A 23889-nucleotide genomic window follows, 5' to 3' on the forward strand; every position below is an offset into this window, starting at 1 on the left:
ATATGTTGAAATTTATAAGTATTTAAAAATTGTTTATAAAAAATTCCATATAAAATATTGAAAGAATTGATTTTTATTACTCATCTTATTTTTCTTGCGATCTAATAATGATTAAGTATTTAAAAGATGGTTAAAACACAAAATCATTTTTATTTGCACTAAATACATGAATGTATAACAATCCTTTTATTATTTAAAATAATAAAGTTAATTTTAAAATGTATTTATTCTTATATTATGTACTTTTAATAAACTTTTTTTATGTACTTTTATCATTATCGAATATATATTAGTAAAAGATAATAATGGTAACGATAATTAAAAACGAAAATTCTTGTTTTTATTCAAAGATCTATTATTTCACATCTATTTTATCTTTTCAACGTTTTAAAAATATACATATGTATATGAGAATTCTGTTTCATAAAAATTGTACTATATATATTTAATCTTTTGGTATCAGTTTTTATTAAAACATTTTCTATGTAATATAATAATATATATATTTTATTTTATATTACAATTTCAGTGTACAGTCGTTGTGTAATTAAGATATTAAATTTTCAAAATTTGAACATATGTATATTAAATTTTGTATAGCATATAAATTCTGATGCTAGTAATATCTATCTTACTAAGCAAAAATCAATATATAACAAATGAAAGTTTTCTTGGTGATCACTATAAACTTGTAAATTATACAATTTATTATAACAAATTGTTTGTAACAACATATAACATATCTTCAGTTAAACAGAAATGCAAAAATATAAATTCAAATTAATTTTATCTATTTATAAAATAACTATAAAATATAGTTAAATTATTGTCATAATTTTTTTTTATTAATATACTTTTAATATTAGCAACATAATTAAAAATGGAAAAATAAAAAATATTATAAACTTAAATATTTAAAATTATGCTATTGAAGTTATATATGCAATTCTGAATTATGAAAATTCTTGAATGATTACTATAAACTATTTTATTACGTAAATTTATTAACAAATTTAAACATAACAATGAACTAAATGATAAAATATTAAAAATATTACATTATATTATTTGCAATAAGTTGGCAAGCATATAACATTGTTTGAAAATACTGCATGTCTTCAATAAAGGTACATAAGGTATGCTAATAATGAAATTTGCATTTAAACACTTCTTATGTAAGAAATTATTAAATTATTAAGTTACTAATATTACAATGCTACAAATTCGATATTACTTGTAGTCATATAAAATAATATTATTCTACCATGCATTACATTCAAACATTTGAAGCATATTTGTTTGAATTGTTAATAATTCTTTATTAAATTAATATTCATTTAAATATTTGAAACAAAAATAAAACTTTAATAAAGTTCCAATAATCTAGTTTAATATCACATTGCAGTAAATATTTTATACTAAATATGAATTTTAAAATATTCAAAAAACATGTTGATTTTTAGTAATGAACAAAATGCACTTATAATCATATTTTAACTAGTGATCATGTTGCAATTTCATTGTCATTTAACTGTTTCTTAACTACCATAATTTTTTAATAATTGCACTCATATATTAATATTAATTTTAATGTTTGTTGACAAAAATTGAGCTGGAATAATTTTTGTATTTTAATAAATGAATTTTGATATGCTATTTATATGTAAGCAAATATTTTATAGTCATGCAGTAATATCGCATTATTGCCAAGTATCAATATTTCTTCAGTTACTAACATACATATTGTACTAATGTTTCACTTTAAATATTGCAAAAAATTTGATATTTGTATATTTTAATCAATACAAAACTACATAATAAAATACTTTTTACTTTATATTTAACATTACATTAGTGAAGGTAAAAATATAGGATAAAATTATTACAAGATAGATGAATTGTTAATTTCAGTTAGTGTTCGATTTACGCACAGTTTCATCTAGCAATATTTAAAAATTCATAATTTAAAGTATATAAATTTATATGTATATAATATTTTGTGCTACTAAACTTTCATATGATATTTGTGGATATATATTACTCAGTAATTATGACTTTATAATTATATATTAAGTTAAGTACAATAAAAACAGGCTATGTAATTATTACGCATTGTTAGACAATGTAAAATTCATAAGTATGCAAATATATTTTCCTTGTTGTTAAAATAAATTTGTCATAATAGTAATTTGATTGTTACATTTTAAATACATTTGGAACAATTTCCAAAATGTTGATTATATTATGTAACATATTAAAATGATAACTTGGCACTTTCCTTTATTTATCTAAATATTTTTAACTATTTATGATCTTGGATTAATATACATATATTTAAATATAATTTCAAATAAATTGATTCGGTTTGTAGCATATGTAATAAAAAGTTATTAAATAGTTTAATAATGTAATATGTGTATATTGTATAGGAAATTGCTCTAAATGTCAGTCTTTATAATAAGATTCGGCCGATATTGTTTAAATATTAATAATTAATATTCTCGAAGGGCCTATTTTGAATAAAACTTTCTATATATTTCCTCTTAACACAATTTTCATATAACTAGTGATTAAAACGGATAACATCAACAAAAATGTATAAATCTATAACTTTTTAAGCTAATCCCTAATTTGTTTATCTACATTTATAAAATGAAAAAGATACTATTGTTTTCATATTTATAGCAATATTCTGTATAATATTTTTACATTCTCTTCAATAACTTTACATAAACATTTTAAATTCTATAATATGATGTATTATGTATAAGTCTAGCAGTGTGTGTGTATATGTATATCACATATTACTTTATTAAAACCCTGTAAGAAGGAAAAAATATTTTCAATAGTTACTATATTGTTAACTGAATTTTAATTTGTGTATTCAGTCGTCTTACATATTAAACTTTAAACTCCAGATTATTTGTAAGAGATATAATGGCATGTTCTTGTGTAATAGCAGCTAATTCTTTTAGCCACTCGTCTAATACAACTGCGCATAAGACCACATTTTGTACTGGACTTACTTCATTTGGGGATTCCCAGGACGTTTTTGTATAATATCTAATCGATGAAAAATTTTATAGTATTATTATAATTTTTATAAAAGAAAGTTTGTATAATATTAGTTAAATTTGTAACATATCTTTTTAACAATTTTGACTAGTGAATCTATCAATGATATGATAATAAAATATTTACCGGTATCCAGAACCATGTCCAATAGCTTCTAATTGATTTTCAGATATACCAGTTGATTGATTAACAGTATTGTTTAAACTACTTGGACCAGAACTGCCACTTGATCTTCTAAGCATTTGCGTAAAAGATGATGTTAAACTCCATCTCTTATTTTCACCTAAAACGTAATTTTTTTGAGTATAATACTTATATATTATTCATATTTGTAAGCAATTATTATACCTACATCGTTTGAACACTTCCGGGAGTGCATGGCAATTATAAGCAATAATATAATATTTATGTATACTTATATATTGCATCAATAAAATATATTAGTGAAGTATAATTAATATTTAAGTAATCAGAAAAATTGTACCTCTTGAAAATGGTTCCCCACTCAAAGAATTTCTTTTAGTGGATACAGAATGAGCAGCAGCTTCTAATGCATTTTTTCTTGCATTTACTAATTTATCCTCGCGGTTAATTAAAAAGAGTCGTGCTTGTTCGACCAATATATCTATATTATTGTGTTGTGAAAGAAATTGATCTATTTTATGTTTTAAAGATGCAAGTACCTGATGAAAGATGAAGTTTTTTTTATAATCTTATACACTATTTGTGAATATGTACATAATAAAAATATGTATATAATTACAAACCTGAAAAAGTGATCTAATACTGGGTTGAAATACTAGAGAATGATTTAAGAGAAATGATTGTAACAAAGGCTGAGGATATATTGCTAATCTGCTGATAAGACCAGTTAGATGTAAATTAACATATAAATTATTACTTGTCATACATTCGAGTTTTCGTAAAAGAACATCCAAAAATATACCGACATTCGGTTGTCCATTAAATACATCTTGACGGTAATTTTCTTTACTTTGTTTATTCGCTGTTAATTCTTCTGGTGCAATTGAACTTGATTCTATGATGCTATGAAGAGATAATATACCTTGTTCTTTGTTTGATTCAATTTCTATTTCGTCGTGTTCGCTTATTCGATCTTCGCTAGGTTCATTATCTGGAGTTGACTGCGATGAACCTTTAAATGCGAAGCTTTCGTAGCCGCTACTTTCCCCTAACGATAAAAGTGAATTCATGGTGGTGTTTGAATCGTCATTACTGCTATCAAATTCCTTTTTATCTATTAATGACATTTCTTTAACAGAATCTGATATTCCGATATCTTCATTTAACAATTCAGCAATATCTGCATCTAATTTTGCTTGTTCTTCTAATGATAACTCTATACCTGTTGCCATAAGGGATTCTATTTTTAACTCTTTCTCTATTGTATTTAAATCCTTCCCATCTAGCAAAGATATGTTAACTAGCATGTTATCTATTGATGAGTTTTCAATAATTTCATTAAAAACCGTTGGTTGCTTTACTGTCTCTAATGATAAAGCTTTATTTGTTTCAGTTTTCTTCTGAGATTGATCTAATAATGTATTGTCATCTATTAAAGTAGTCGCACTGCTTGTAGTACTATCTTTTGGTAATTCTCCATTGTATTGATATGACCAAGTAGAACAAGCAATTCGGCAAGCTCTTATTTTTTGTCGAGCGTCACATAAATACGCATGATAATTTCCATAAAGGCTGTCTGATAATCTGACGCCATAATTTATAGATGCTGGCAATGACTTCAAAGATTCAGATGTAGCATTTGAATATTTTTCATATGTTGTATTGTTAGGTAAAGAATTGAATTGAGAATTTATAGATGCAAATGGCGAGCAACAACTTGGTGTCAAAGACAAAAACTTCTCAGCTGCACGTCCAAAAGGATCAATATCTCTTAACCTTCTACGTTGGGAGAGCATTACATGAGAACAAGGACTTAATGCACCCAGACATAATTCTAGCATAATGTCTTCACAATTTAAATTAATCAAAGTTTCAAATAGTCCCAATGTTACTATACATAACTAAAACAAAGAATTGAAAAATTTTTATGATCTTTTATTATTTATTATACTTACTAAAAGTTATCAACATTGTCATCTTTTATAATATGTAATAAAAATAAAATATATACCCGTGACCTAGAAGATATCCTTTGAATAAGACTATCCAGTATTCTGCATTCATCATAATTATCTTCGAGTAAAAATCTAACGAACGAACGTAAGAGACCAGGTTCAGTTACAGAACGAAGAAATAAATCAAAATAAGCTGTGGCTGCAACTAATTCATCCACTGTTGTCTGTAATATTAGAAAATTACTTACCTATGATTTTGCGTATATATATGTCGGGTTGGCGTTACGATTAGAGTTAGGGTTAAGGGCGTAAACGAATCCCTATTGACACTAGACGTGATCACTATGCAATAGAGGAGATATTTACTAGTGCAAACATGACCATGTTGGAATTGGACAAGTAATCGCGATAATTTGATACTCGAGAAGCTAATGACAATGATCTTAGGCTCAATAACGAATCCACGGTCAACGGGATGACGAACTCTACTCTTCTTTAGCGTCTAAGTTGTACTCAATGTTAATGCATGGGGCCATCACTACGTATCCGAGAGTTACTTGAATCGTCGTCGAGATCGTACCGGATAGTCGCTCTCCGTCTCGACGATGCCGTCGAGGAAAACTATAATGGGTGGGTCTAAGGACATGAGATCCTCGGATTCGTCAAAGAAAGCTTTCGTTCCAAAGGTGAGGGAAATTAGCGCTGTTGCTAATTGGTCGATCTCCATATCGGCGTTTTGAAAGAGATGCTGGCCGCCCTTGAGGGGAGGTTGTTGACGGGGGCATCGTTCGTGGAAGATAGGCTTCTCCTATCGTCCCGTAGTTGCAACAAGGACTGTTTGTCTAAATGAAGAACTTTGCTTGACTAAATCTTAAGATTTATTGCGGGTCCTCAAGTTAGCTAAACATACTGCGGAGGTATATTGACATCTGGAGATCATCTTACCCGAAGGATAGGATCTGCGTGTGGCGAGCCACGGAACAGAAACCTTTGAAATATTTACTGCCACGTGTCGCTACGGCTATTTCTTTAAAGGAGAGGTATAGAGTTACTCTGTGCCTTTGTTAGATAAAACGTTCATCCCTTGACCGCGGCTACGTTCGGCGACTGGTTGTCGCCTCGAGCCCAAGCTCACTATCATAAACCTCGAACAATCGGAGCGACATTTGTTTAATCTAAATTACGACATTACGGTATTCCCGAGAATCCAAGGAGAGGTTCCGGTGTTTTTCCATCTCCGACACGGCCATTCTGACTATCACACGTCCTCGGGTGCAGCTACAAGGTTGAGTCTTTCTAACATTAGGTTCGGTACAATTAGCATGTCTACAATTTAACTTAATGTCTAAATAAGCTGAGGGTCCGGTGTAACAACAAAATTTTGTTCGGAGGTTTGACAACAAAAGGAATAGAAGAGCACATGAATTAGTAACGTTGTAATTAGTATTGGAAGTGCTAGTTGCATCCTGTGGGTTATCAGTCGGGTCATAACGGCGAAATGGACCAGTCTCGATTTCGCACCCCAATGGATCTCGTTTTTCTAGATCGCACGACCGCACCAAACTTCGTAACACTATAGCTCATGGTGCGCGTGAACACATCACTTGCCCCTTAGTCGAGCTTCATAACACTATAGCTCATGGTGCTCGTGAACACATCACTTGCCCCTTTACCAAGCTTCATAACTCTATAACTCATGGTGCGCGTGAACACATCACTTGCCCATTTACCAAGCTTCATAACTCTATAGCTCATGGTGCGCGTGAACACATCACTTGCCCATTTACCAAGCTTCATAACGTACTCCGTAAGGTGCTACGGTCTTTGTGCTAAGGATCTTCCGAGATCGAGGTGCTCATGTCGTCGTGGTCACTGTTATTGCCGTCACTACCGACGTCCAACTCAGCGGGAACGCGACTGTCCGGCATTTTTCTTAATCTGTCGTGACTGTTTTTATACGATCGTTTGCCGTCTAGCGTTTTTAAAATATATCTATCTCGTTCCAAAATCTCGGTTATTACGAATGGACCCCTTGAATTTTGGCTCTAGCTTGGTTTGGTTTCTTTTCTCATTTTTTTTGCGTAGTACGAAATCGCCGAGGTTAAACCTAACCACTTTAGCTTTGTTTCTATCAAAACTTTCTTTGTTGTACTGGGCTTTACTCTCTATGTTCTATACAGCCTGCTGTCTTACATCAGGGATATCGACTTCCTTTTCTTCGATATTGTCGGGTAGTAATAGGTCGTACGGTCTCGCTGTTCTACCGATTAGTAGTTGTAAAGGGCTCGAATTAGTCACGCGGTTGGTGGTGCAGTTCAACGCTAGCTGTATTTCCCCAATCGCGTCTTGCCACGGCCGCCCGGTCGTTTCTACTGTCGTGAACGTATTTTCAATGTACGCATAACACGCTCTACCTGTCTATTGGCTCTATCATCGGTCGCTGTCGGGTGAACTTGAATTCGTTTGCTTTCGCAGAATTCTCGAAATTCATTACCTTTAGAACATCTTTCCTGATCTGCTATTATCCGGCAGGGACTTCCGAATAAAATATAGCGGGTTTAAGCGCTTTAATGGTGTTACGGAAATCTATCTTACGAGTACGATGCAGGTATACGAATTTAGTGAACACATCGATCAAAACAATGACGTACTTCTTTGAATCGCTTTTACCACTCAACTTGCCTGTTATGTCCATGTGGACCGTATGCCAGGGTATGCTGGTCTTAGGTATAGGATGTAGTTCGGCTTGTATCTTACCTGAACTAGCTTTCGAAACTTGACAAGCATGACAGTTCTCAATGAATCGGCGAACGTACTTCGCCATCCCTTCGAACCAGTAATACTCGTACAGTCTCTCGAGCGTTTTCTCCCAACCTAAGTGCATAATTGACTGGTGCACATAGTTAATAACAGACTATCTAAAACCTCTTAGGACTATAGGTAAACAGAGAGTCCTGCCTTTTCTTTGTATCCTACGGTAAAGAGTACCGGACCGTAATTCGTATGTATTCGCGATGTCTTCCGCGAGCTCATCGTTTTGCAATTTCTTGACGATTCCCAAGGTTTGAGAATCACGACGTTGTTCGGCTAATCGCCAGTATTCCGATATTTCGGCCAGATTGATTTCTTTCTCCGCAATTTTATCAATTTTACGGTGGTCTAAATCTACGGGGTTTCGCGAGAAGAAATCTACGTGGGCTGTCCGTTTACTTTCCAGATACATAATGTCAAAAAACAAAAGTCTGCAAGTAGGCCCATCACCGATGGTCCCTGTCATTTAAATGTACTTTGTTACTCGACGCTTTCGACGAGTCGCAATCCGTGACGACAAGAAATTCCCGCCCATGTAGATAGTGACGGAAACGCTCGACTGCGTTTACGACTGCTAACGTCTCTAGTTCGTAGGAATTATACCTAGATTCTGCGAGGGTAGTTCTTTTACTGTAATACTCTATTACTTTGCCTTTACCTTCGACTTGATGCGTCAAAATCGCCCCGTAACTCTCTCCGAGCTAGCGTCAGTATGTAGTTCTATCGGGTAATTGGGGTCGAATATCATTAACACCGGCGCGTCGGTCAGGGCGGAAACTGCCTGTTGTCTTATTTTCTCGTGCCTATCTGTCCAAGTTATATTTCTGTTATTCGAGATGAGCGCATACAGGGGTTTCATTACCTGTGAGAATTTAGGGATGAACTTTCGGAAGTACGAAGCTAACCCTATGAACTGCCTGAACTGTGTGACGGCTGTTGGCACAGGAAAAAGCTTAAGGTGTGTATTTTACCCGGGTTCGGACGAACTTCTTCGTTATGAATTACATATCTCAAACAGAGCACCGATGTCTTTAGAAAAGAACAGTTCGCAATGTTAACAGAGAATCCTGCTTTTACGAGGGTATCTAATACGGTGTTCAATCTTCCTAAAGCTTGATCTATCGAGTCGGCAATAATTAGAACGTTATCGAAATAAATAACAACGTACGAATGAGCGAGGTCGCCTAGGGCCTTGCGAATGGCCCTCCGAAAGACGGACGGCGCAATTTTTCAGTTCAAACGGCATCGTTATCTACTCATATTGTCTGTCGGGAGTAACGAACGCTGTATACTCCGCTGAATTAGGATAAGTAGGAATTTGGTGAAACCCGCTGGCCATATCCAGGCTAATAAAATATCTCGCCTCTTGCAATCTCGCGACTTGATCCGCAATAAGGAGTAAAGGGTACCGATCCGCGACGGTACTTTGATTTAGTTCTCGGGGATCCACTCATAATCTATCTGAGCCGTGTTCTTCTTCACGAGTTACGTAGGGCTCGCGAATGGCGAATTACTAGGCCTTATGATCTTTGCTTTAATTAAAACGCTTATTTTCTCACGTACCGCTCTTCGGTCCTCCTCGCTAAATCTATAAGGACTTCCTCGTACGGTGATGTTAGGATCAATTAATCGTATTTCTAACCGGCCTGTATTTACGCGAATACGTAGGGAATCCGTAACGAATGAATCTTTGAATTTGTCGAGAAGAGAAATTGATCGACTTTTATTATTACCATGTACATCAATGTCAGCTTCATTAACGACGATCTCGTTTGCAGTGGTTTCCTTACAGACATTAATTATTTTTGTTCTACACATAGCGAGGCTATTTTGTGTAATGTTACGTCAAAACCCAGACTTAGAGTTCCACAACTAATCGCGATATCATATTTTAGATAACTATCAGCAAGGACATGAGAAATTATCTTCGATGTAAAAATCATTAATACACACGATGAACAAATGGGAGGCGTATGTTTAATACAAGTATTTCCTGCTCCTCGCATTACTAATATGTCAGTCATTCTTTTGCCAGAAATCTCGAGGTCACGGACTCTTTAATTAGTGAACGCTCGGCTCCCGAATCGGAGTAAAAATGGAAACGACTCACCCAGATGACTTGATCTACCCGATGATGCTTCCAGTACGTAGAAGTCGACTCGCCACTCGTTATTGAAATTATGGTTTTCTTTCATAATCAGGTTAACAGTTACGCCCCGTGCAGCGGGGTCGGAACGTGCGATTTTAAGGGTTAAAACGTGGTAGCGAAAACTTGTTAGGTTTCACACTCGATTTTGCACTAGCGACTGGGTTACTCGCGCACGATGGTCGTAAGTTCTAGCACTGTTATAATCGGCACTGATCCCACTTCTGATGTCGGGTTGGCGTTACGATTAGAGTTAGGGTTAAGGGCGTAAACGAATCCCTATTGACACTAGACGTGATCACTATGCAATAGAGGAGATATTTACTAGTGCAAACATGACCATGTTGGAATTGGACAAGTAATCGCGATAATTTGATACTCGAGAAGCTAATGACAATGATCTTAGGCTCAATAACGAATCCACGGTCAACGGGATGACGAACTCTACTCTTCTTTAGCGTCTAAGTTGTACTCAATGTTAATGCATGGGGCCATCACTACGTATCCGAGAGTTACTTGAATCGTCGTCGAGATCGTACCGGATAGTCGCTCTCCGTCTCGACGATGCCGTCGAGGAAAACTATAATGGGTGGGTCTAAGGACATGAGATCCTCGGATTCGTCAAAGAAAGCTTTCGTTCCAAAGGTGAGGGAAATTAGCGCTGTTGCTAATTGGTCGATCTCCATATCGGCGTTTTGAAAGAGATGCTGGCCGCCCTTGAGGGGAGGTTGTTGACGGGGGCATCGTTCGTGGAAGATAGGCTTCTCCTATCGTCCCGTAGTTGCAACAAGGACTGTTTGTCTAAATGAAGAACTTTGCTTGACTAAATCTTAAGATTTATTGCGGGTCCTCAAGTTAGCTAAACATACTGCGGAGGTATATTGACATCTGGAGATCATCTTACCCGAAGGATAGGATCTGCGTGTGGCGAGCCACGGAACAGAAACCTTTGAAATATTTACTGCCACGTGTCGCTACGGCTATTTCTTTAAAGGAGAGGTATAGAGTTACTCTGTGCCTTTGTTAGATAAAACGTTCATCCCTTGACCGCGGCTACGTTCGGCGACTGGTTGTCGCCTCGAGCCCAAGCTCACTATCATAAACCTCGAACAATCGGAGCGACATTTGTTTAATCTAAATTACGACATTACGGTATTCCCGAGAATCCAAGGAGAGGTTCCGGTGTTTTTCCATCTCCGACATATATATACTTTATCATAACTTAACTAAAAATTAAATAATAATTTTAAACAATTAACAATTAACAATTTTTAAGAACTTTTTAAAATATGTAAATGTCATTAAGAATTTATAATTCATGAATAAGCAATTATTAATAAAACTGCTACAATTCTATTTAATATGTCTAGATTTTAATATTCAAATTTTATTTTGTGGTAAAAGAAGGATATTAGCATTTATAGATAAACATTATCTAAAACACACAAAAACTTCAAAAATAGTTAAACAAACTCATACTAATATTAATTTAAAATAGTTTCAAGCTACATATTTTTATTACGAAAACAAATTAAGCATAAAGCATAAAATATGAAACAAAGACAGAAAACAAAAGCATAAAAAGCATAACATATTTAAATTTGAAAAAATTTAATCATTGTAATTTGGAAAATTTATGTATAAAAAATATAAATTTTATGAATAAGATATATTTCAAGTATTTTATGTAAAGTCATTAAACATAAGATTTTAGGTATACTTTATAATATAATTCATATGGTTTATAGGTAGTTTATAAAAGCTTTATGTATTAAATGTTTATTATAACTATTTGTAAGTATAGAATGTCAGTAAAAGCTTAAGCCTGCACTAATATTATATTATTATTTATATAATAAAAATCACGTAATATCAAGAAGGTATTAAAACTTCCTAGAAGTATTAAAACTAATATTAAGAAAATTGAACAAGTTTACTACACTAACTGCAGTGTTTTGTACTAACCCAATGTTCTTGTGCATCTAGCTGTTCTATGGTCAAACCAACAGAATCCTGAGCACCATAAACATGTCACCGGATAGCCACCAACAACCATATCATAACATAAATGATTCGAACTTTATATTAGCATTATTATTAATACTTAATTAGTACTAGGTATTAATATTTACATTTACCATCACCACATTGACAATGTTATATGCATTTAATAACACATCTATATGTACCTATAAGAATCTATTAAACAGGAAATATTAATAAACTTTACGTACAATTCCAATTACCAATTATTATGTATTTAATGTTTTTAAATAACTAAGCAGGATATTAAAATAAGATGAAATAATTGAAATCATTGTAAAATTGAGTAAAAACCAGGAAAAAGTCATGTGATTAGCATACTTCAGTATTTAAAAAAAATTAATTTATGAAAAAGAGAGAGGAAGTATTGTATATATGTATGTTTAATAATAACAATTTACTAACCATATTCTATTTTCAAATAAACAAGTTGCAAGTACCTTCTTTCACCACACATACATGTAAAGTAAGAAAGATATTGCAATGTATTATAAACAAAAAAAGTATATGATAATTATCTATTATAATAATAAAATAAATACACATATTTAAATTTCTAATATAAGTTTATAAGCCATTTGCAGAATGACGCATTTCATTTAAATTAAAAAGGTAAGCAGATGTTTTCATTTACACAAATAATAAGATATATATGTATGTATATTATATTCACCTGTAACAAAGCTGGTCCCATCACAGGTACCAAAAAGCCATGATATAAAAATTCAAGTAACTGTTTTTGTACCAAAGGATGTGCGACTTGTGCAACAGCATTACAAAAGTCTAAAGAATTCATTAAGTGCATCAATGCTGGTAAATCATTAACATCATCTGGTGTTAACCGATGCCAATCATCTGTTTCAATATCTAATTTCCTTGGTAACAATGAATATAGCCCGCTTAAACCTGTAGCTAATACCTAATTATTAAATAAATAAAAACTTCATTAGTACTTAGGTACATAACAATATAGCATATGAATACATAATAATTATAAATTACGTTTATGTAAAACTTATCGCAATTAGTATTATCTCTTATTAGTCATTATTTTCTTTTTTTACATAAATTTAATTTATTACAAAGATTACATACAGGACATATATTAGAATGATCAGCAATGTAGATGCCAACTTCATCATTTTTTTTTGAAAGAGACATACAGAGTAACATGGAATCACGTGCTTGTTGTCCTACTCCACCTTCTCTGTGCACATATGGTATCAGTAATGTAAAAATAATAAATCTAGAAAAATTAACGTATATCATTAAATATACATTACGCAATATACGCATAATGTTCTGTATAAATATGTTTGTAATATTCTACCAACTTGTTTTTTCCTATTGCTGTTGGATGAAAAAATAAGTCAAGTAATGCCATGTTTTGCATTAAAGCAACACATAATTGATTTAATAACACTACTAATTTTTCTTCTACTTCTAATGGCATAATATCATTTGCACAATCTTCAAGTAATCGTAACAATGGTCTGGCAACTGGTTCATGGGCAAGAAGAGTACCGCTATGTGATACTAAAAGTTCATATAGCTTTAATTGTTCTAAACGAACAGCATTATTAAATCTGCAAAATTACATACAATACAACATACAATACATATATTACAACACACAATATTATTTTTATATTAAATAATGTCAAAACACAAATTTTTATGATTTTTAATCAAAGGATCTCTACCTTCCACTATGTTTATTCCAATCGTAAAGTTTAACAAGGAGGTTTTCACTTAATAAATGCTCCAAACAAGGAGAGTGTGTTGCTGTTGTAGATTGTCGATAATTATTGTAAAAGTTAAAATCACGTAATTCTAAAACTAAAAGAGTTACCATCTGATCTACATGATTAACAACTCCAAGAACATCATCTTGATTACATATTCCTTTCGGCGGCTGTACAAATATAATAAAATACTTAATTACAATCCTTTCTAATTTATTACGATAATATCAAAAAGCGGAAAATACTACAGTTACAAAAATCGTTTGGAAAACTTTCGAATCTTTACTTTTTAAGCTAATGCTATGTTTTAAAAATTGAACTTACAGATGTACGTAAAATGATTTCGTACGCTTGTTGCCAATGTTTACAAAAACTGTCATAGCATGCTGACGGGTCAGCATCTTTTGGCGGAGAATCTCTTGAACGTTGCTTAGTGAAACTAGTTCTCAAGGGGCTACTTCGTAACCAGCTCATTTTTTCGCTCTATATTTTATTTACTTCCACGTTCATCAGAAACCTGATTTCACGCATCCTTTCTCTTCGAAATCTCTCATATTACTAACTGGCATAAAAATAAAGTATTCGTCTATCTTCCTCAGTTTCCACTAACCAAGTTTTTCTGTCAAAATTGTCCTACTTATTGAGATAATCGCCCATCTACGCAGCAAGGACACAGTGATAATACAAACTGCATATTTATTATGCGACTTGCGCATTACGAATACTTTGCTAACGCGTGTCAGCGTTATATTATGTCAAATATTTTGTTTGTTTGATAACCAGCAACTAATCACTCCTGTATTATTATGTTAGCCCATTAAGAAATCGCCATATTTATTCAACTAAGGTTTAGAGATTAATTTTAACTTTTTTTCATTTTTCCTATTTTTCCAGATTTATTTGAGGTACGTCCATGTTTATACTTCTCAATGCAATGCGTTTTGTCCAGTTTGCATTTTAGAACCATTTCGAAAATTTGTATTATTTAACAAGAAATCAGGAATCTTTATGTATCTCCCCAAGATAGTGATTTTCATCTTAAAATTTTATAAAATATAACAAAAAATTTCTGTTTGACTTATATATTATATAACGATTAAAATATAGATATTAATTAAAACAAATGATGTACTTACATACTTAAGCTTTATTAAGTATAAAGAATTAAATCTCGAACATAGTAATATGACAGATGTGTGTAAAGAAATATATGTAAATAAGGTATTGTTTAATTTAACCAAAAAAATAGTGTATTCATTTTACATTATGACAAAGTAATGCAATATATTAATATTCACAGTTTCTACTCTGTATTAGAATGATATATGGTCAATTTAATGTTATAGCTGTCACGAATTTTAAATGTTAATATGTATAAAATCTGGAGATATTAAAAAATATGAAAATAATTAAAATATGAAGTAAAATATGAAATTAATTTTATTAAAAAGAAATAAAAATTCTCGAAAATTTAAAAAACAATATGGTCACATAACTATATCACAATCACAATGAGAACCGTGGGCATTGTATATTTAAAAGATTAACAGTTTTATGACTTAAAAAGTTTTAATTTTATTATTTTCGATATAAAGGAATAAAACTAAAAAATAAATGTTAGAATAACTAAATAGATTTATTTTGTTAATTATTCTATAATTAGCATATTACTATATTTAATTGTTTTTGTACGTTAATTGTAACTTAACCTCAATCTTTTATTCTGTTTCAGTACTGAATAACTTTATGTCTGAGTCTTATGTGTAAGAAATATTACTAAACATATAATCAGAAATGTCCAAATTTCTATTTAAATCAATTAGATTATTTTTAATTAAGAATAACAGTAACGTAAATCAGTATGTTCAAAATTTTAGTAAAAGTTGTATAAATCATGCAGATGAGGAGAAAAAGAAAGGAAAGACTACAAGGATTCCCAAAATTACACTTATACATACAGATAAATCTGTTTCTGTCATTTCATTAGAGAACGCAGAAAAATTAGCTAAAAGACGAAATCTTGAGTTAGTACATGTATCAGATACATCTAAAAGTGGTAGAAGTGTGTATGAACTTGTAAGTTCTTCAAAGATTGATGAGATGACAAACAATGTAAAAGTATGTAAAGATGAACAGAAGATAAAGTCTATTAAGATATTTACTATAAAACAGAATATTATGAATTATGATTTAAATGTAAAAATTAATAATATTAACAAAACGTTAAAAAAAAATTATAAGGCTAAAATATTGTTTTCCCACCCTAACGGGCCTCAAGTAAGGAAAGCATTAATTGCAACTATCTATGTTGTTTATAAGAGCTTGTATTCAAAATATTTGAATTATTAATAATAAGTTAAATTGCATTAATTTAAAAAATTAATTGGTATTCAGCTTTAATACAATATCATTAATTTTATAGGAAGAGGTGATAAAAGAAATTAAAAAAAAGATACGGGGATTTATCTCAGGAACACAGAAGAACAAAGATAGTACTATACTTATATATACTCCTTTATTAAAAGATGAAAATATTTCTTCAAAGGAAGATGTTAATGATAAGTAATGTACTGAAAAAGTGGGAAAATTAATAAAATCTTTCATTATTTTATATGACAGTATATTCTAATAAATGATAAATTAAAATTTATTGTATCATATATGGATCTGTCTTGTAAAATTGTGTAACATAAATGAATATTATATACATAGGACAAACTAAAATATATAATATAGTAATTTTCAATTATGTAGTTCAAAGTATTGGACAACAAAATGGACAATAATTTTATATATAGAATTAGAATATTTTACATCCTTAATACTAAAATGAGATTCAAAACTACTGATTTTCAAATCAAAGTGGTTTCTTACATATATATATTACACTATATATTATATATATAGTAAAACATACTTTAACAGACTCAACTATTCAATAAAATAAAATATTATGCTTATAGTAAAATGTATTATTAACATCAGTTATACTGCCTAAGAAACCAGAACTTTCTTGAATTTAGGATATTTATTAGGTGATCCTTGTAGATTATACAGAGTGTCTCATTTCAAATACGAATCCAGAAGAAGAAGGAAGCGGGATTGTTTTGCCACTTTCAGTTTTTCAAGAAGACGAGTTTTTGCAAGAATTTGATTAAGAGTGATGAAAACTATATCGATATCTTATCTCACTTATATTAATATCATATCGATATAAAAGTTATTAAATTTTGTAGTTTTAAGTGATTGGGTATTATCATTGAACTTTAGAAGATATACACGATATTTTGCCGCTAAACGACTATTGCTTGTCTAGCTCGTCGATATCGCAGCTGCATGTAATCGTATCGGTACATAATATTGTCTGAGAAGTTCTTTATAATTTTGTCATTATATAGTGTCTAAGAATTCATATATGAAAAAAATCGAACATTTTGCGTATAAAAAGTGAATTCATCGGATCAGTGCAAGGAAATGAGCAATGGCGCCATGGGGTGGAAAATCGTGTGTTTCGCCGCAACAAAAACTTGCGGGCTTTTTAAAAAATTGAGGGCGATATAGCAATTCTACTTCCGAATTCGTTTTAAAATAGAATAGTTTAATCATCTAGTGGATATGGCAGATCATAATTCAGTGTTGAACAATGTTATTAATATATTGGTAACTATATTCATATTATATAGGAGAGAACAGTTTTGAATTTCATTTAATACTATATTATATGTATATAGTATCATTATTGTCAGATATACATATGTAAGTGAATATAGTAACTTGACTGTGTCTTGTTTAATAATGACTTATTACTATCTAGCGATATGTGACATATATACTCTTATCCTTAAGATTAATTACAGTATGCTAAGATGAGAAAGAAAGGAAAATATTACGATTAACAAATTGTGTAAAATTAATAAAAATTGACTAACTAGTACGATTATTTGAAATATAAATATTGTGTACTACATTTACTTTACTTGGAAATAATATTGGATTAAGCTTTTGAATAATAACATATATGTAAAAACTATTATTATACTCCTCATTTATAAATATTTTCTCCATGTTAATAGTATTTGCCCAATTAATTTTACTTACATCTTAAACATATAATTTTAATAAACACTAATTGAAATATTCGATCTTAAACTGAGATCTATATTTTCTTAAATCTTATGTAATAAATGCCACAAATATATATTTTATAATAATAGTTGTACAGAGAAACATATTTATTGCTACTATACATAGATTGGCTTTCAAAATATTTGAAAAACAGTACATTTTTTAATAATAATTTAAATATCGATTTACTACATATTTTTTCGCATAAATTGTATTTTTTCTTTTTGTATTTACTTTTTTTGAACATATTTTTTATGAATAATTGGAATGCGGTTTTTTTTGACTGAAAGAATTACTTACTCATATGCAATATATGTGTAATTATATATTACAATTACTCGTATCACATATGCATATACATATGAAGTATTTCATATATGTAGTTTATAACGATTTGTTATTATTTTTCAATATTGAATAACTGAAAAGAATTAAAACAAAAGGTAGACAAGAATTGTAGCACGATATTTTGTGCGTTGTATTACACTAATTTGATTTTAAAATTTATCATAAATATTTTCTATTTATCTATAAATAAAGGAATTTTTTCAATGCGTATTTGATTTACTGCTAATTCATATATACCTTCCAACATGTTTATCAGAATATAATTTCGGTTTTGAACACTCTTTTATTTTAAATCTTGCAATAAAAGCGATAGAAGATTAAACAAATTCGATTTTAAAATATTATGTATCAATGCATCAAGCATCCTCAAAACTAATATTGTAAAATATAATATAATTAGGTGATATCTAATAGGTATTGATTGTCAGTTCTTATTTATAGTACCGTCAATTTTTGGAAAATATATCACGCCAAGAAATTGTAATATTTTATAACAGCTTTTATTATGTATTATAATTGCAAAAACTTTATTCCATGTTAAATCTCTATTATGCTTGATTTAATGATACATAAATGAAATTTCAGATTCAAATGCATTTAAAGACAAAGAAATAAAATAAAAAATGGATATGTAAAAAGTATGGATGAACATTATTATGGACATCTCTCTGTATAACATTTTCTGTACTCTACCAGAGAAGGGCAAAGTTTGCCTCTTGGACCAAAAGGTTGAACTTTGACTATTCTTGTCCTGTGTTGTGCTGCTTCTCCACAAGTGGCTGTACAACGTGACCATCTAGACCACTGTGTCATTTTACAGTCAACTGAAACTAATTTCATCAAGAATCGCATTAAGATTTAAAAATTTTCTCAGAAATAATAGTTGCATCTGGTAACCGTATCATTAACTTTACGGCCTTAACAATGAAATATTAAAAAAATATGTTTATTAATCAAAACTCACTTTGATTTTCTTCTACCTTCAAACTTTGGTCACGGTATATACGTCGCCTTGGAACATCAGCTTGCAAGGCTACGGATTTTACTCTTATTTAATCAGTTTCCGTAGTTAGTACACGTTAAATTAGATTAAATTATTTTATCTTCATTCTACTTACAACACAATGGATCTTTACGACATTTTCTTTTACGATGTAATTTTGTTGGACATCGTTTACCTTTACCTCTATGTGGTACCTATATTATTCAAATTAAACGAATTAACTATTGGAAATGGAAAACATTGATTCGTACGAATTTTTCATCGAATAAAATAAAAAGAACATTTAACTTCCATTTTCCTTCTGATTATAAAAATTTATTTACCTTAATTTCTCTTGTACTATTTTTATATCCACGACATCCTGCACACTTAGACCAACTACTCCATTCGGATACCTGACAGTCGACATCTTCCGCATTATAAGACGATTTCATTTGACTGTCTGCTTCTATACCTCTGAATTTTAATTTCTCTGCAAGAAGATATCGCATATTGTTTACTACATTGCAAAAAACATTTATAAACCAAGCAGGTTGAACGTAGAATGTCACTAAATTGCGTTAATGTTTATACTGATAATAAGCGAGCAGTTAACTGCTTAACAACATATCGAGCAAAAAATATCGAATTTCAATCAAATTACGCAACATAATTATGGCTTTCTTTTTTTTTTTTTTTTGTTGATATTATTCGAAATTGGGGCCAAAGGGATTCGTAATTTTCGTAATTCGATTTGCAAGACGAAGTAATGCAATTTATTAGGTAGCATCACCATGGTGTGCTCGCTTTGTCTTCGTACTGCGTTGCCCCTGTGCAGGTATGTGATAGCTGAGAACGCTGCTGAGGGATACCTTATAGTTTTTCGCCATAGTTGATAAGTTAGTCCTTAAATCTTCTATATTTTTTTGATAAGCAAGCGTGCACAGAATAATAATGGAGATTTTGTTAAAAAAACGTAAGCCACAAAACTTGAATTATTAAATTTCCTATATTCGATAATCATCAGAAGCTCTAAACGAGTTCGTTCGAACAGTAGATATAGTTTTCTATCCTTAAAGGAATTAAAAATCAATGAATTCTTTTAGAGTCGAGTTATTGTTACTTTTATGATGCAAAAGTATGTCAATAGTATCAAAATCACTTTATCTTATCATCTGAACAAGTTTTACTTCCATCGTCGATGGATTTTTGAATAAAGAAAGATGTAAGAGATGGCTGAATTACGAAGGGAAACTTACTCTGATAGCTATCGCAAACTTTTTTGCAATCTTGTTCAGTTGGAAAATTATTTTCATTTCCATCACAGCCGGAATACTTGAACGATTTACATCCCTTCTCTTTGTCGAAATACCAACGAATTATGTTACCGTTGCATCGTCCTTCTTCCTTCGGTTTCTTGCAAAATTCTGCAATCAGTCCAACATTCTCTTAACAATTGTTCCTTTATTTTTGAAATCATTTTTATTACGATTCACCTTTTAATCTTTTCTCACTAGCTTCTTCTATAAATAACGAAAATCTGCATGATTAATTGCTTCTCTTTGTTTTTGTTTTACGTGCTTCTGCTGCTTGTGTTGCTTCGATTTACAATTTGAATCTTTGTTTATAAAAATGCCGCGTGTCATGAAAGTGTAAAAGGAAAATTTGATACAGTTCTGTGAGAATTAAGAGGGTTTTATATCTTGGTTTTTCCTTTCAACAAGGGAAGCTTTATAATTGTAGAGGAAATAAGTTCTAATCCGTTCTTGGGACTTGTTACTGCGAAATTATAAGAACATCCTATGCTAGGCATCTACGAGATTTTTCGAAATATTTTCAAATAGCAACGAGTTAGACTTTTAGCGTCTTTCAAAGCTAATATAGAATGAGCGCGCAAAGATTTGTATCAACTTTTTCATGTATGAAAATTGATTTTGCTCCTGGTTAGAATAGAACAAGTCTTACCTTCTGCTTCTTCTTTCGTGAAATTACATGATGCAATTTTAGCTTGACAGGGAACCGCCTCGTGCCTGCATTCTGTAGGATCCACGTCATCATGGCGTTTCCAATTCTCATGGGTCATTCTAAATCTCGTTTGGGTACCGCTACCGCAGCTAGAACTGCAGGGTGACCACAGGGACCATTGCATGTAACGCTCTTCGATGCATTTCTAATTAGAAAATCAATACGATGGATGAATTAGATTCTTGATTCAATTACTAAGATTTCTGTCATTTAATCATTTAGGTTTATTTAACTTTCTTCGTAAGTCTCATGGTTCAAATGATTTTGACGTCCCAGTAATTAATTGAATTTGATTTTTAAATATGCCCATTAACAAACAATTCTAATCTTCTATATTCTATTAATTCTTAATAGAAAAAGTTCTAGAAATAAAACTTAATTTATTATTAGCATCTAAAATCCTTTTTTAAACTGTTACGGCGAAAGAAGAAAAAGCTAGTGACTTTGTAACATCAGAAAAGAATGTATTTATAAACTAGATGGTGTCGCATATAGTGAACGTTAGTCGATTGCATTTATTAAAAGTTGAATGTCAGTGCGTAACAATAAGTCTATATGCGTGACAAAGTACATTTAATAAATGACGTTATTGAATGAAATATGAAGTGACAAATAAAATGAATAATCTAGCACTGTGAGCAAGCAGAAGAGAAATGATCATTATTTTATAAAGTAGGCAAAAGCAATTTTGTTTCGTTGAAATATCGATTATCTAGCTTTCTTATTCATTTCATCCATTGCTTCTGACTTACTCTGTGAACGGAGAGTTAACTGATCGTTGATTTTTCACTTTTCTCGCGATTAAATCGCTCGACTTACGTGAGGATGCCAGTGGATGGTTCAGCGAGAAATGGTGCAGGTATGGTTTATAGTTACTCGCGCGTGGAACGATTATTCTGAATAATTCGAAATTCGTTAGTAATGATTCGTATATATACAGAGCGTCCTGCATAACGTAGCACTAGCATAGATACTATGTTATGCGGGACAGCTTGCATAAGATGATCTTCAAATGTAATTATTATTATTTCTACGATGACCAAGTTCGATAATTTGTTAATAATAACATAAACAAGCGCAATTGTCAAACGATAGTTTGTTCTACGTCTTATTTTCACGCGCTCGACGAGACAATAGCCAGAAAGTTACGTGCACGCGTTTTGCGAGGTTTCTGCTAGTTAGCTTGCAATTAGTAAATTTTCGTAAACTATCACTGGATTCTGTACTTGCGACCATTCCTCGATTCCACCCAATGTTGCGTCGTCTTCCTCGTAATCTTCTTTGTTATCATTGTCCTCATTGTTATCATTCTCCTCCTTTTGGATAGACATCTCGCTTACCTCCTCTCCATTCTTTTCGTCGCACTCAGAATTCGTGCAATGGTCGGTTTGTTGAAGTTGTTGGTCGCTATAGAAGGCTTTGCACTGTTTATATTTCTTGTTCTTGAAAGCCCTTGTTCTGGTCCTGATTCCGCGGCCGCAGGTCGTCGAGCATTCACTCCAGTCACTCCATTCGTGTAATACTTCGGACTCGCTGCATCCTTTCACCGATCTTCGCTCTCCATTGCTATATTTAACGATATTCAATTTTATTTCCTTGCTATAGAGACAATCCGTTTATTTCTAAACCTTCTTGAATACCTATAGCAACGTGTTTCAATATTCCTAATCATACAGGTTTCTCTAGGAGAGTTTTCATAAAATCATGGTAATTACCAATCGTGTCCAAGACATTGACGCCTGTCACTTAGCGAGACGTTGCACTTGTTCGCGACCGCTGCAGCTTCGTTCTCGTAATATCTTTGTCTGAGTTGAGTGCCACGTCCGCACGCTGTCGAACATGCGGTCCAGTTGCGCCATGCTGTCACTTTGCAGGCTCCTGTATACGTTATAAATTATATCTTCGTTAAACTTCCTCGTTAAAATGACCACCTCGAGCAGGAAATAAAAAAAGCTAATAAAAAGAGATATTCTCTATGTTGGTGTTTATTTAAACTACTGTTAGTTACCCGTATCTGTGGACGATGGCGCATCTTCCGACGCGTTCTTGCAGGCTTTCTCGTAAAGCCTCTGTCGGTTCAAGTAAAGTCTGGCAAGCGGTTTCATATCTAAACCGGAAGGATCGTAAAACGGAGACTTGGAGTCGTTTGGGTAGCTCGAAGTTATCCTACGGATGGGTTCTTGAGGATCAGTTGGCGAATCCGGTGACTGCAAACGCAAGAAATCTCCTTCATTTTACCGCCTACATAAAACGCAATTGCAGTATAAAGTAATTAAGTTACGCCTATCAAGAAATATCAAATAACGACGATATCAATAATTAAGCACGAGACAGTTCCAATAAGTGGATTATAATACAAGTCAGTTCAAATACATTCATCAACCTCCAAACAATTCTCGATCTCTTCAACTTATTCATTTTATCGTTATAAATCTGCTTGTTTTACGAATTTCTTTTATTATTATTATCGTTCGTTTCCTTTGAAACTAA

The 23889-nt window shown here is 31.7% G+C and overlaps 3 protein-coding genes across 14 annotated transcripts in view; 1 reads left to right on the forward strand and 2 right to left on the reverse strand.

Moving 5' to 3' along the window:
* Positions 1-970: 970 nt before the first annotated feature.
* LOC126925111 (FHIP family protein AAEL005291-like) lies at positions 971-14399 on the reverse strand. 5 transcript variants are annotated; one of them, XM_050740363.1, is made up of 13 exons: positions 14244-14399; positions 13878-14089; positions 13509-13760; positions 13270-13420; positions 12848-13093; positions 12097-12144; positions 5231-5398; positions 3843-5120; positions 3560-3758; positions 3428-3439; positions 3202-3358; positions 2898-3063; positions 971-2820 (listed from the first exon to the last, which is right to left on the reverse strand). In XM_050740363.1, exons 1-12 carry the CDS (start codon positions 14391-14393, stop codon positions 2901-2903), a joined length of 3036 nt encoding a protein of 1011 aa, XP_050596320.1. In that variant the 5' UTR covers positions 14394-14399; the 3' UTR covers positions 971-2820; positions 2898-2900. The 5 variants fall into 5 exon arrangements, with proteins under 5 accessions (XP_050596320.1, XP_050596323.1, XP_050596319.1 ...); XM_050740366.1 differs by lacking the exon at positions 971-2820 and having other exon boundaries at positions 2856-3063; positions 13878-13959; positions 14027-14089; positions 14244-14313; XM_050740362.1 differs by lacking the exon at positions 971-2820 and having other exon boundaries at positions 2856-3063.
* Positions 14400-14687: 288 nt separating this feature from the next.
* On the forward strand, positions 14688-17872 carry LOC126925163 (uncharacterized). 4 transcript variants are annotated; one of them, XM_050740479.1, is made up of 3 exons: positions 14688-14824; positions 15652-16196; positions 16342-17872. In XM_050740479.1, the coding sequence occupies exons 2-3, from the start codon at positions 15714-15716 to the stop codon at positions 16483-16485; spliced, it is 627 nt and encodes a 208-aa protein (XP_050596436.1). In that variant the 5' UTR covers positions 14688-14824; positions 15652-15713; the 3' UTR covers positions 16486-17872. The 4 variants fall into 4 exon arrangements, with proteins under 4 accessions (XP_050596436.1, XP_050596437.1, XP_050596435.1 ...); XM_050740480.1 differs by lacking the exon at positions 14688-14824 and adding an exon at positions 14987-15140; XM_050740478.1 differs by lacking the exon at positions 14688-14824 and adding an exon at positions 15225-15535.
* LOC126925115 (spondin-1-like) overlaps positions 17057-23889 on the reverse strand; it is a 34158-nt gene continuing 27325 nt past the window's right edge. For 2 of the 5 annotated variants that reach the window (XM_050740372.1, XM_050740376.1), the window contains 10 exons: positions 23408-23606; positions 23115-23277; positions 22626-22965; positions 21340-21544; positions 20634-20801; positions 20168-20290; positions 19719-19867; positions 19511-19589; positions 19357-19425; positions 17057-19222 (listed from right to left, as the gene is read on the reverse strand). In XM_050740372.1, the coding sequence (XP_050596329.1) occupies positions 19047-19222; positions 19357-19425; positions 19511-19589; positions 19719-19867; positions 20168-20290; positions 20634-20801; positions 21340-21544; positions 22626-22965; positions 23115-23277; positions 23408-23606 (1671 nt within the window). In that variant the 3' untranslated portion in view covers positions 17057-19046. Of the gene's footprint in view, positions 19223-19356; positions 19426-19510; positions 19590-19718; positions 19868-20167; positions 20291-20633; positions 20802-21339; positions 21545-22625; positions 22966-23114; positions 23278-23407; positions 23607-23889 lie in introns of those variants that run through there. The other 3 variants (XM_050740374.1, XM_050740375.1, XM_050740377.1) reach the window with 3 other exon arrangements.

Source organism: Bombus affinis, chromosome 15 (assembly GCF_024516045.1).
Source record: "Bombus affinis isolate iyBomAffi1 chromosome 15, iyBomAffi1.2, whole genome shotgun sequence".
In the NCBI taxonomy this organism is placed as follows: Eukaryota; Metazoa; Arthropoda; class Insecta; order Hymenoptera; family Apidae; genus Bombus; species Bombus affinis.

Coding starts and splice junctions, on each gene's coding strand:
- LOC126925111 (XM_050740363.1), bottom strand. CDS start 14,393: ATGAGCTGGTTACGAAGTAGCCCCTTGAGAACTAGTTTCACTAAGCAA. Junction 13,761..13,877: donor TGGAATAAACATAGTGGAAG/GTAGAGATCCTT, acceptor GTAATTTTGCAG/ATTTAATAATGCTGTTCGTT. Junction 3,064..3,201: donor GGACATGGTTCTGGATACCG/GTAAATATTTTA, acceptor TTCATCGATTAG/ATATTATACAAAAACGTCCT.
- LOC126925163 (XM_050740479.1), top strand. CDS start 15,714: ATGTCCAAATTTCTATTTAAATCAATTAGATTATTTTTAATTAAGAAT. Junction 16,197..16,341: donor CCCACCCTAACGGGCCTCAA/GTAAGGAAAGCA, acceptor TTAATTTTATAG/GAAGAGGTGATAAAAGAAAT.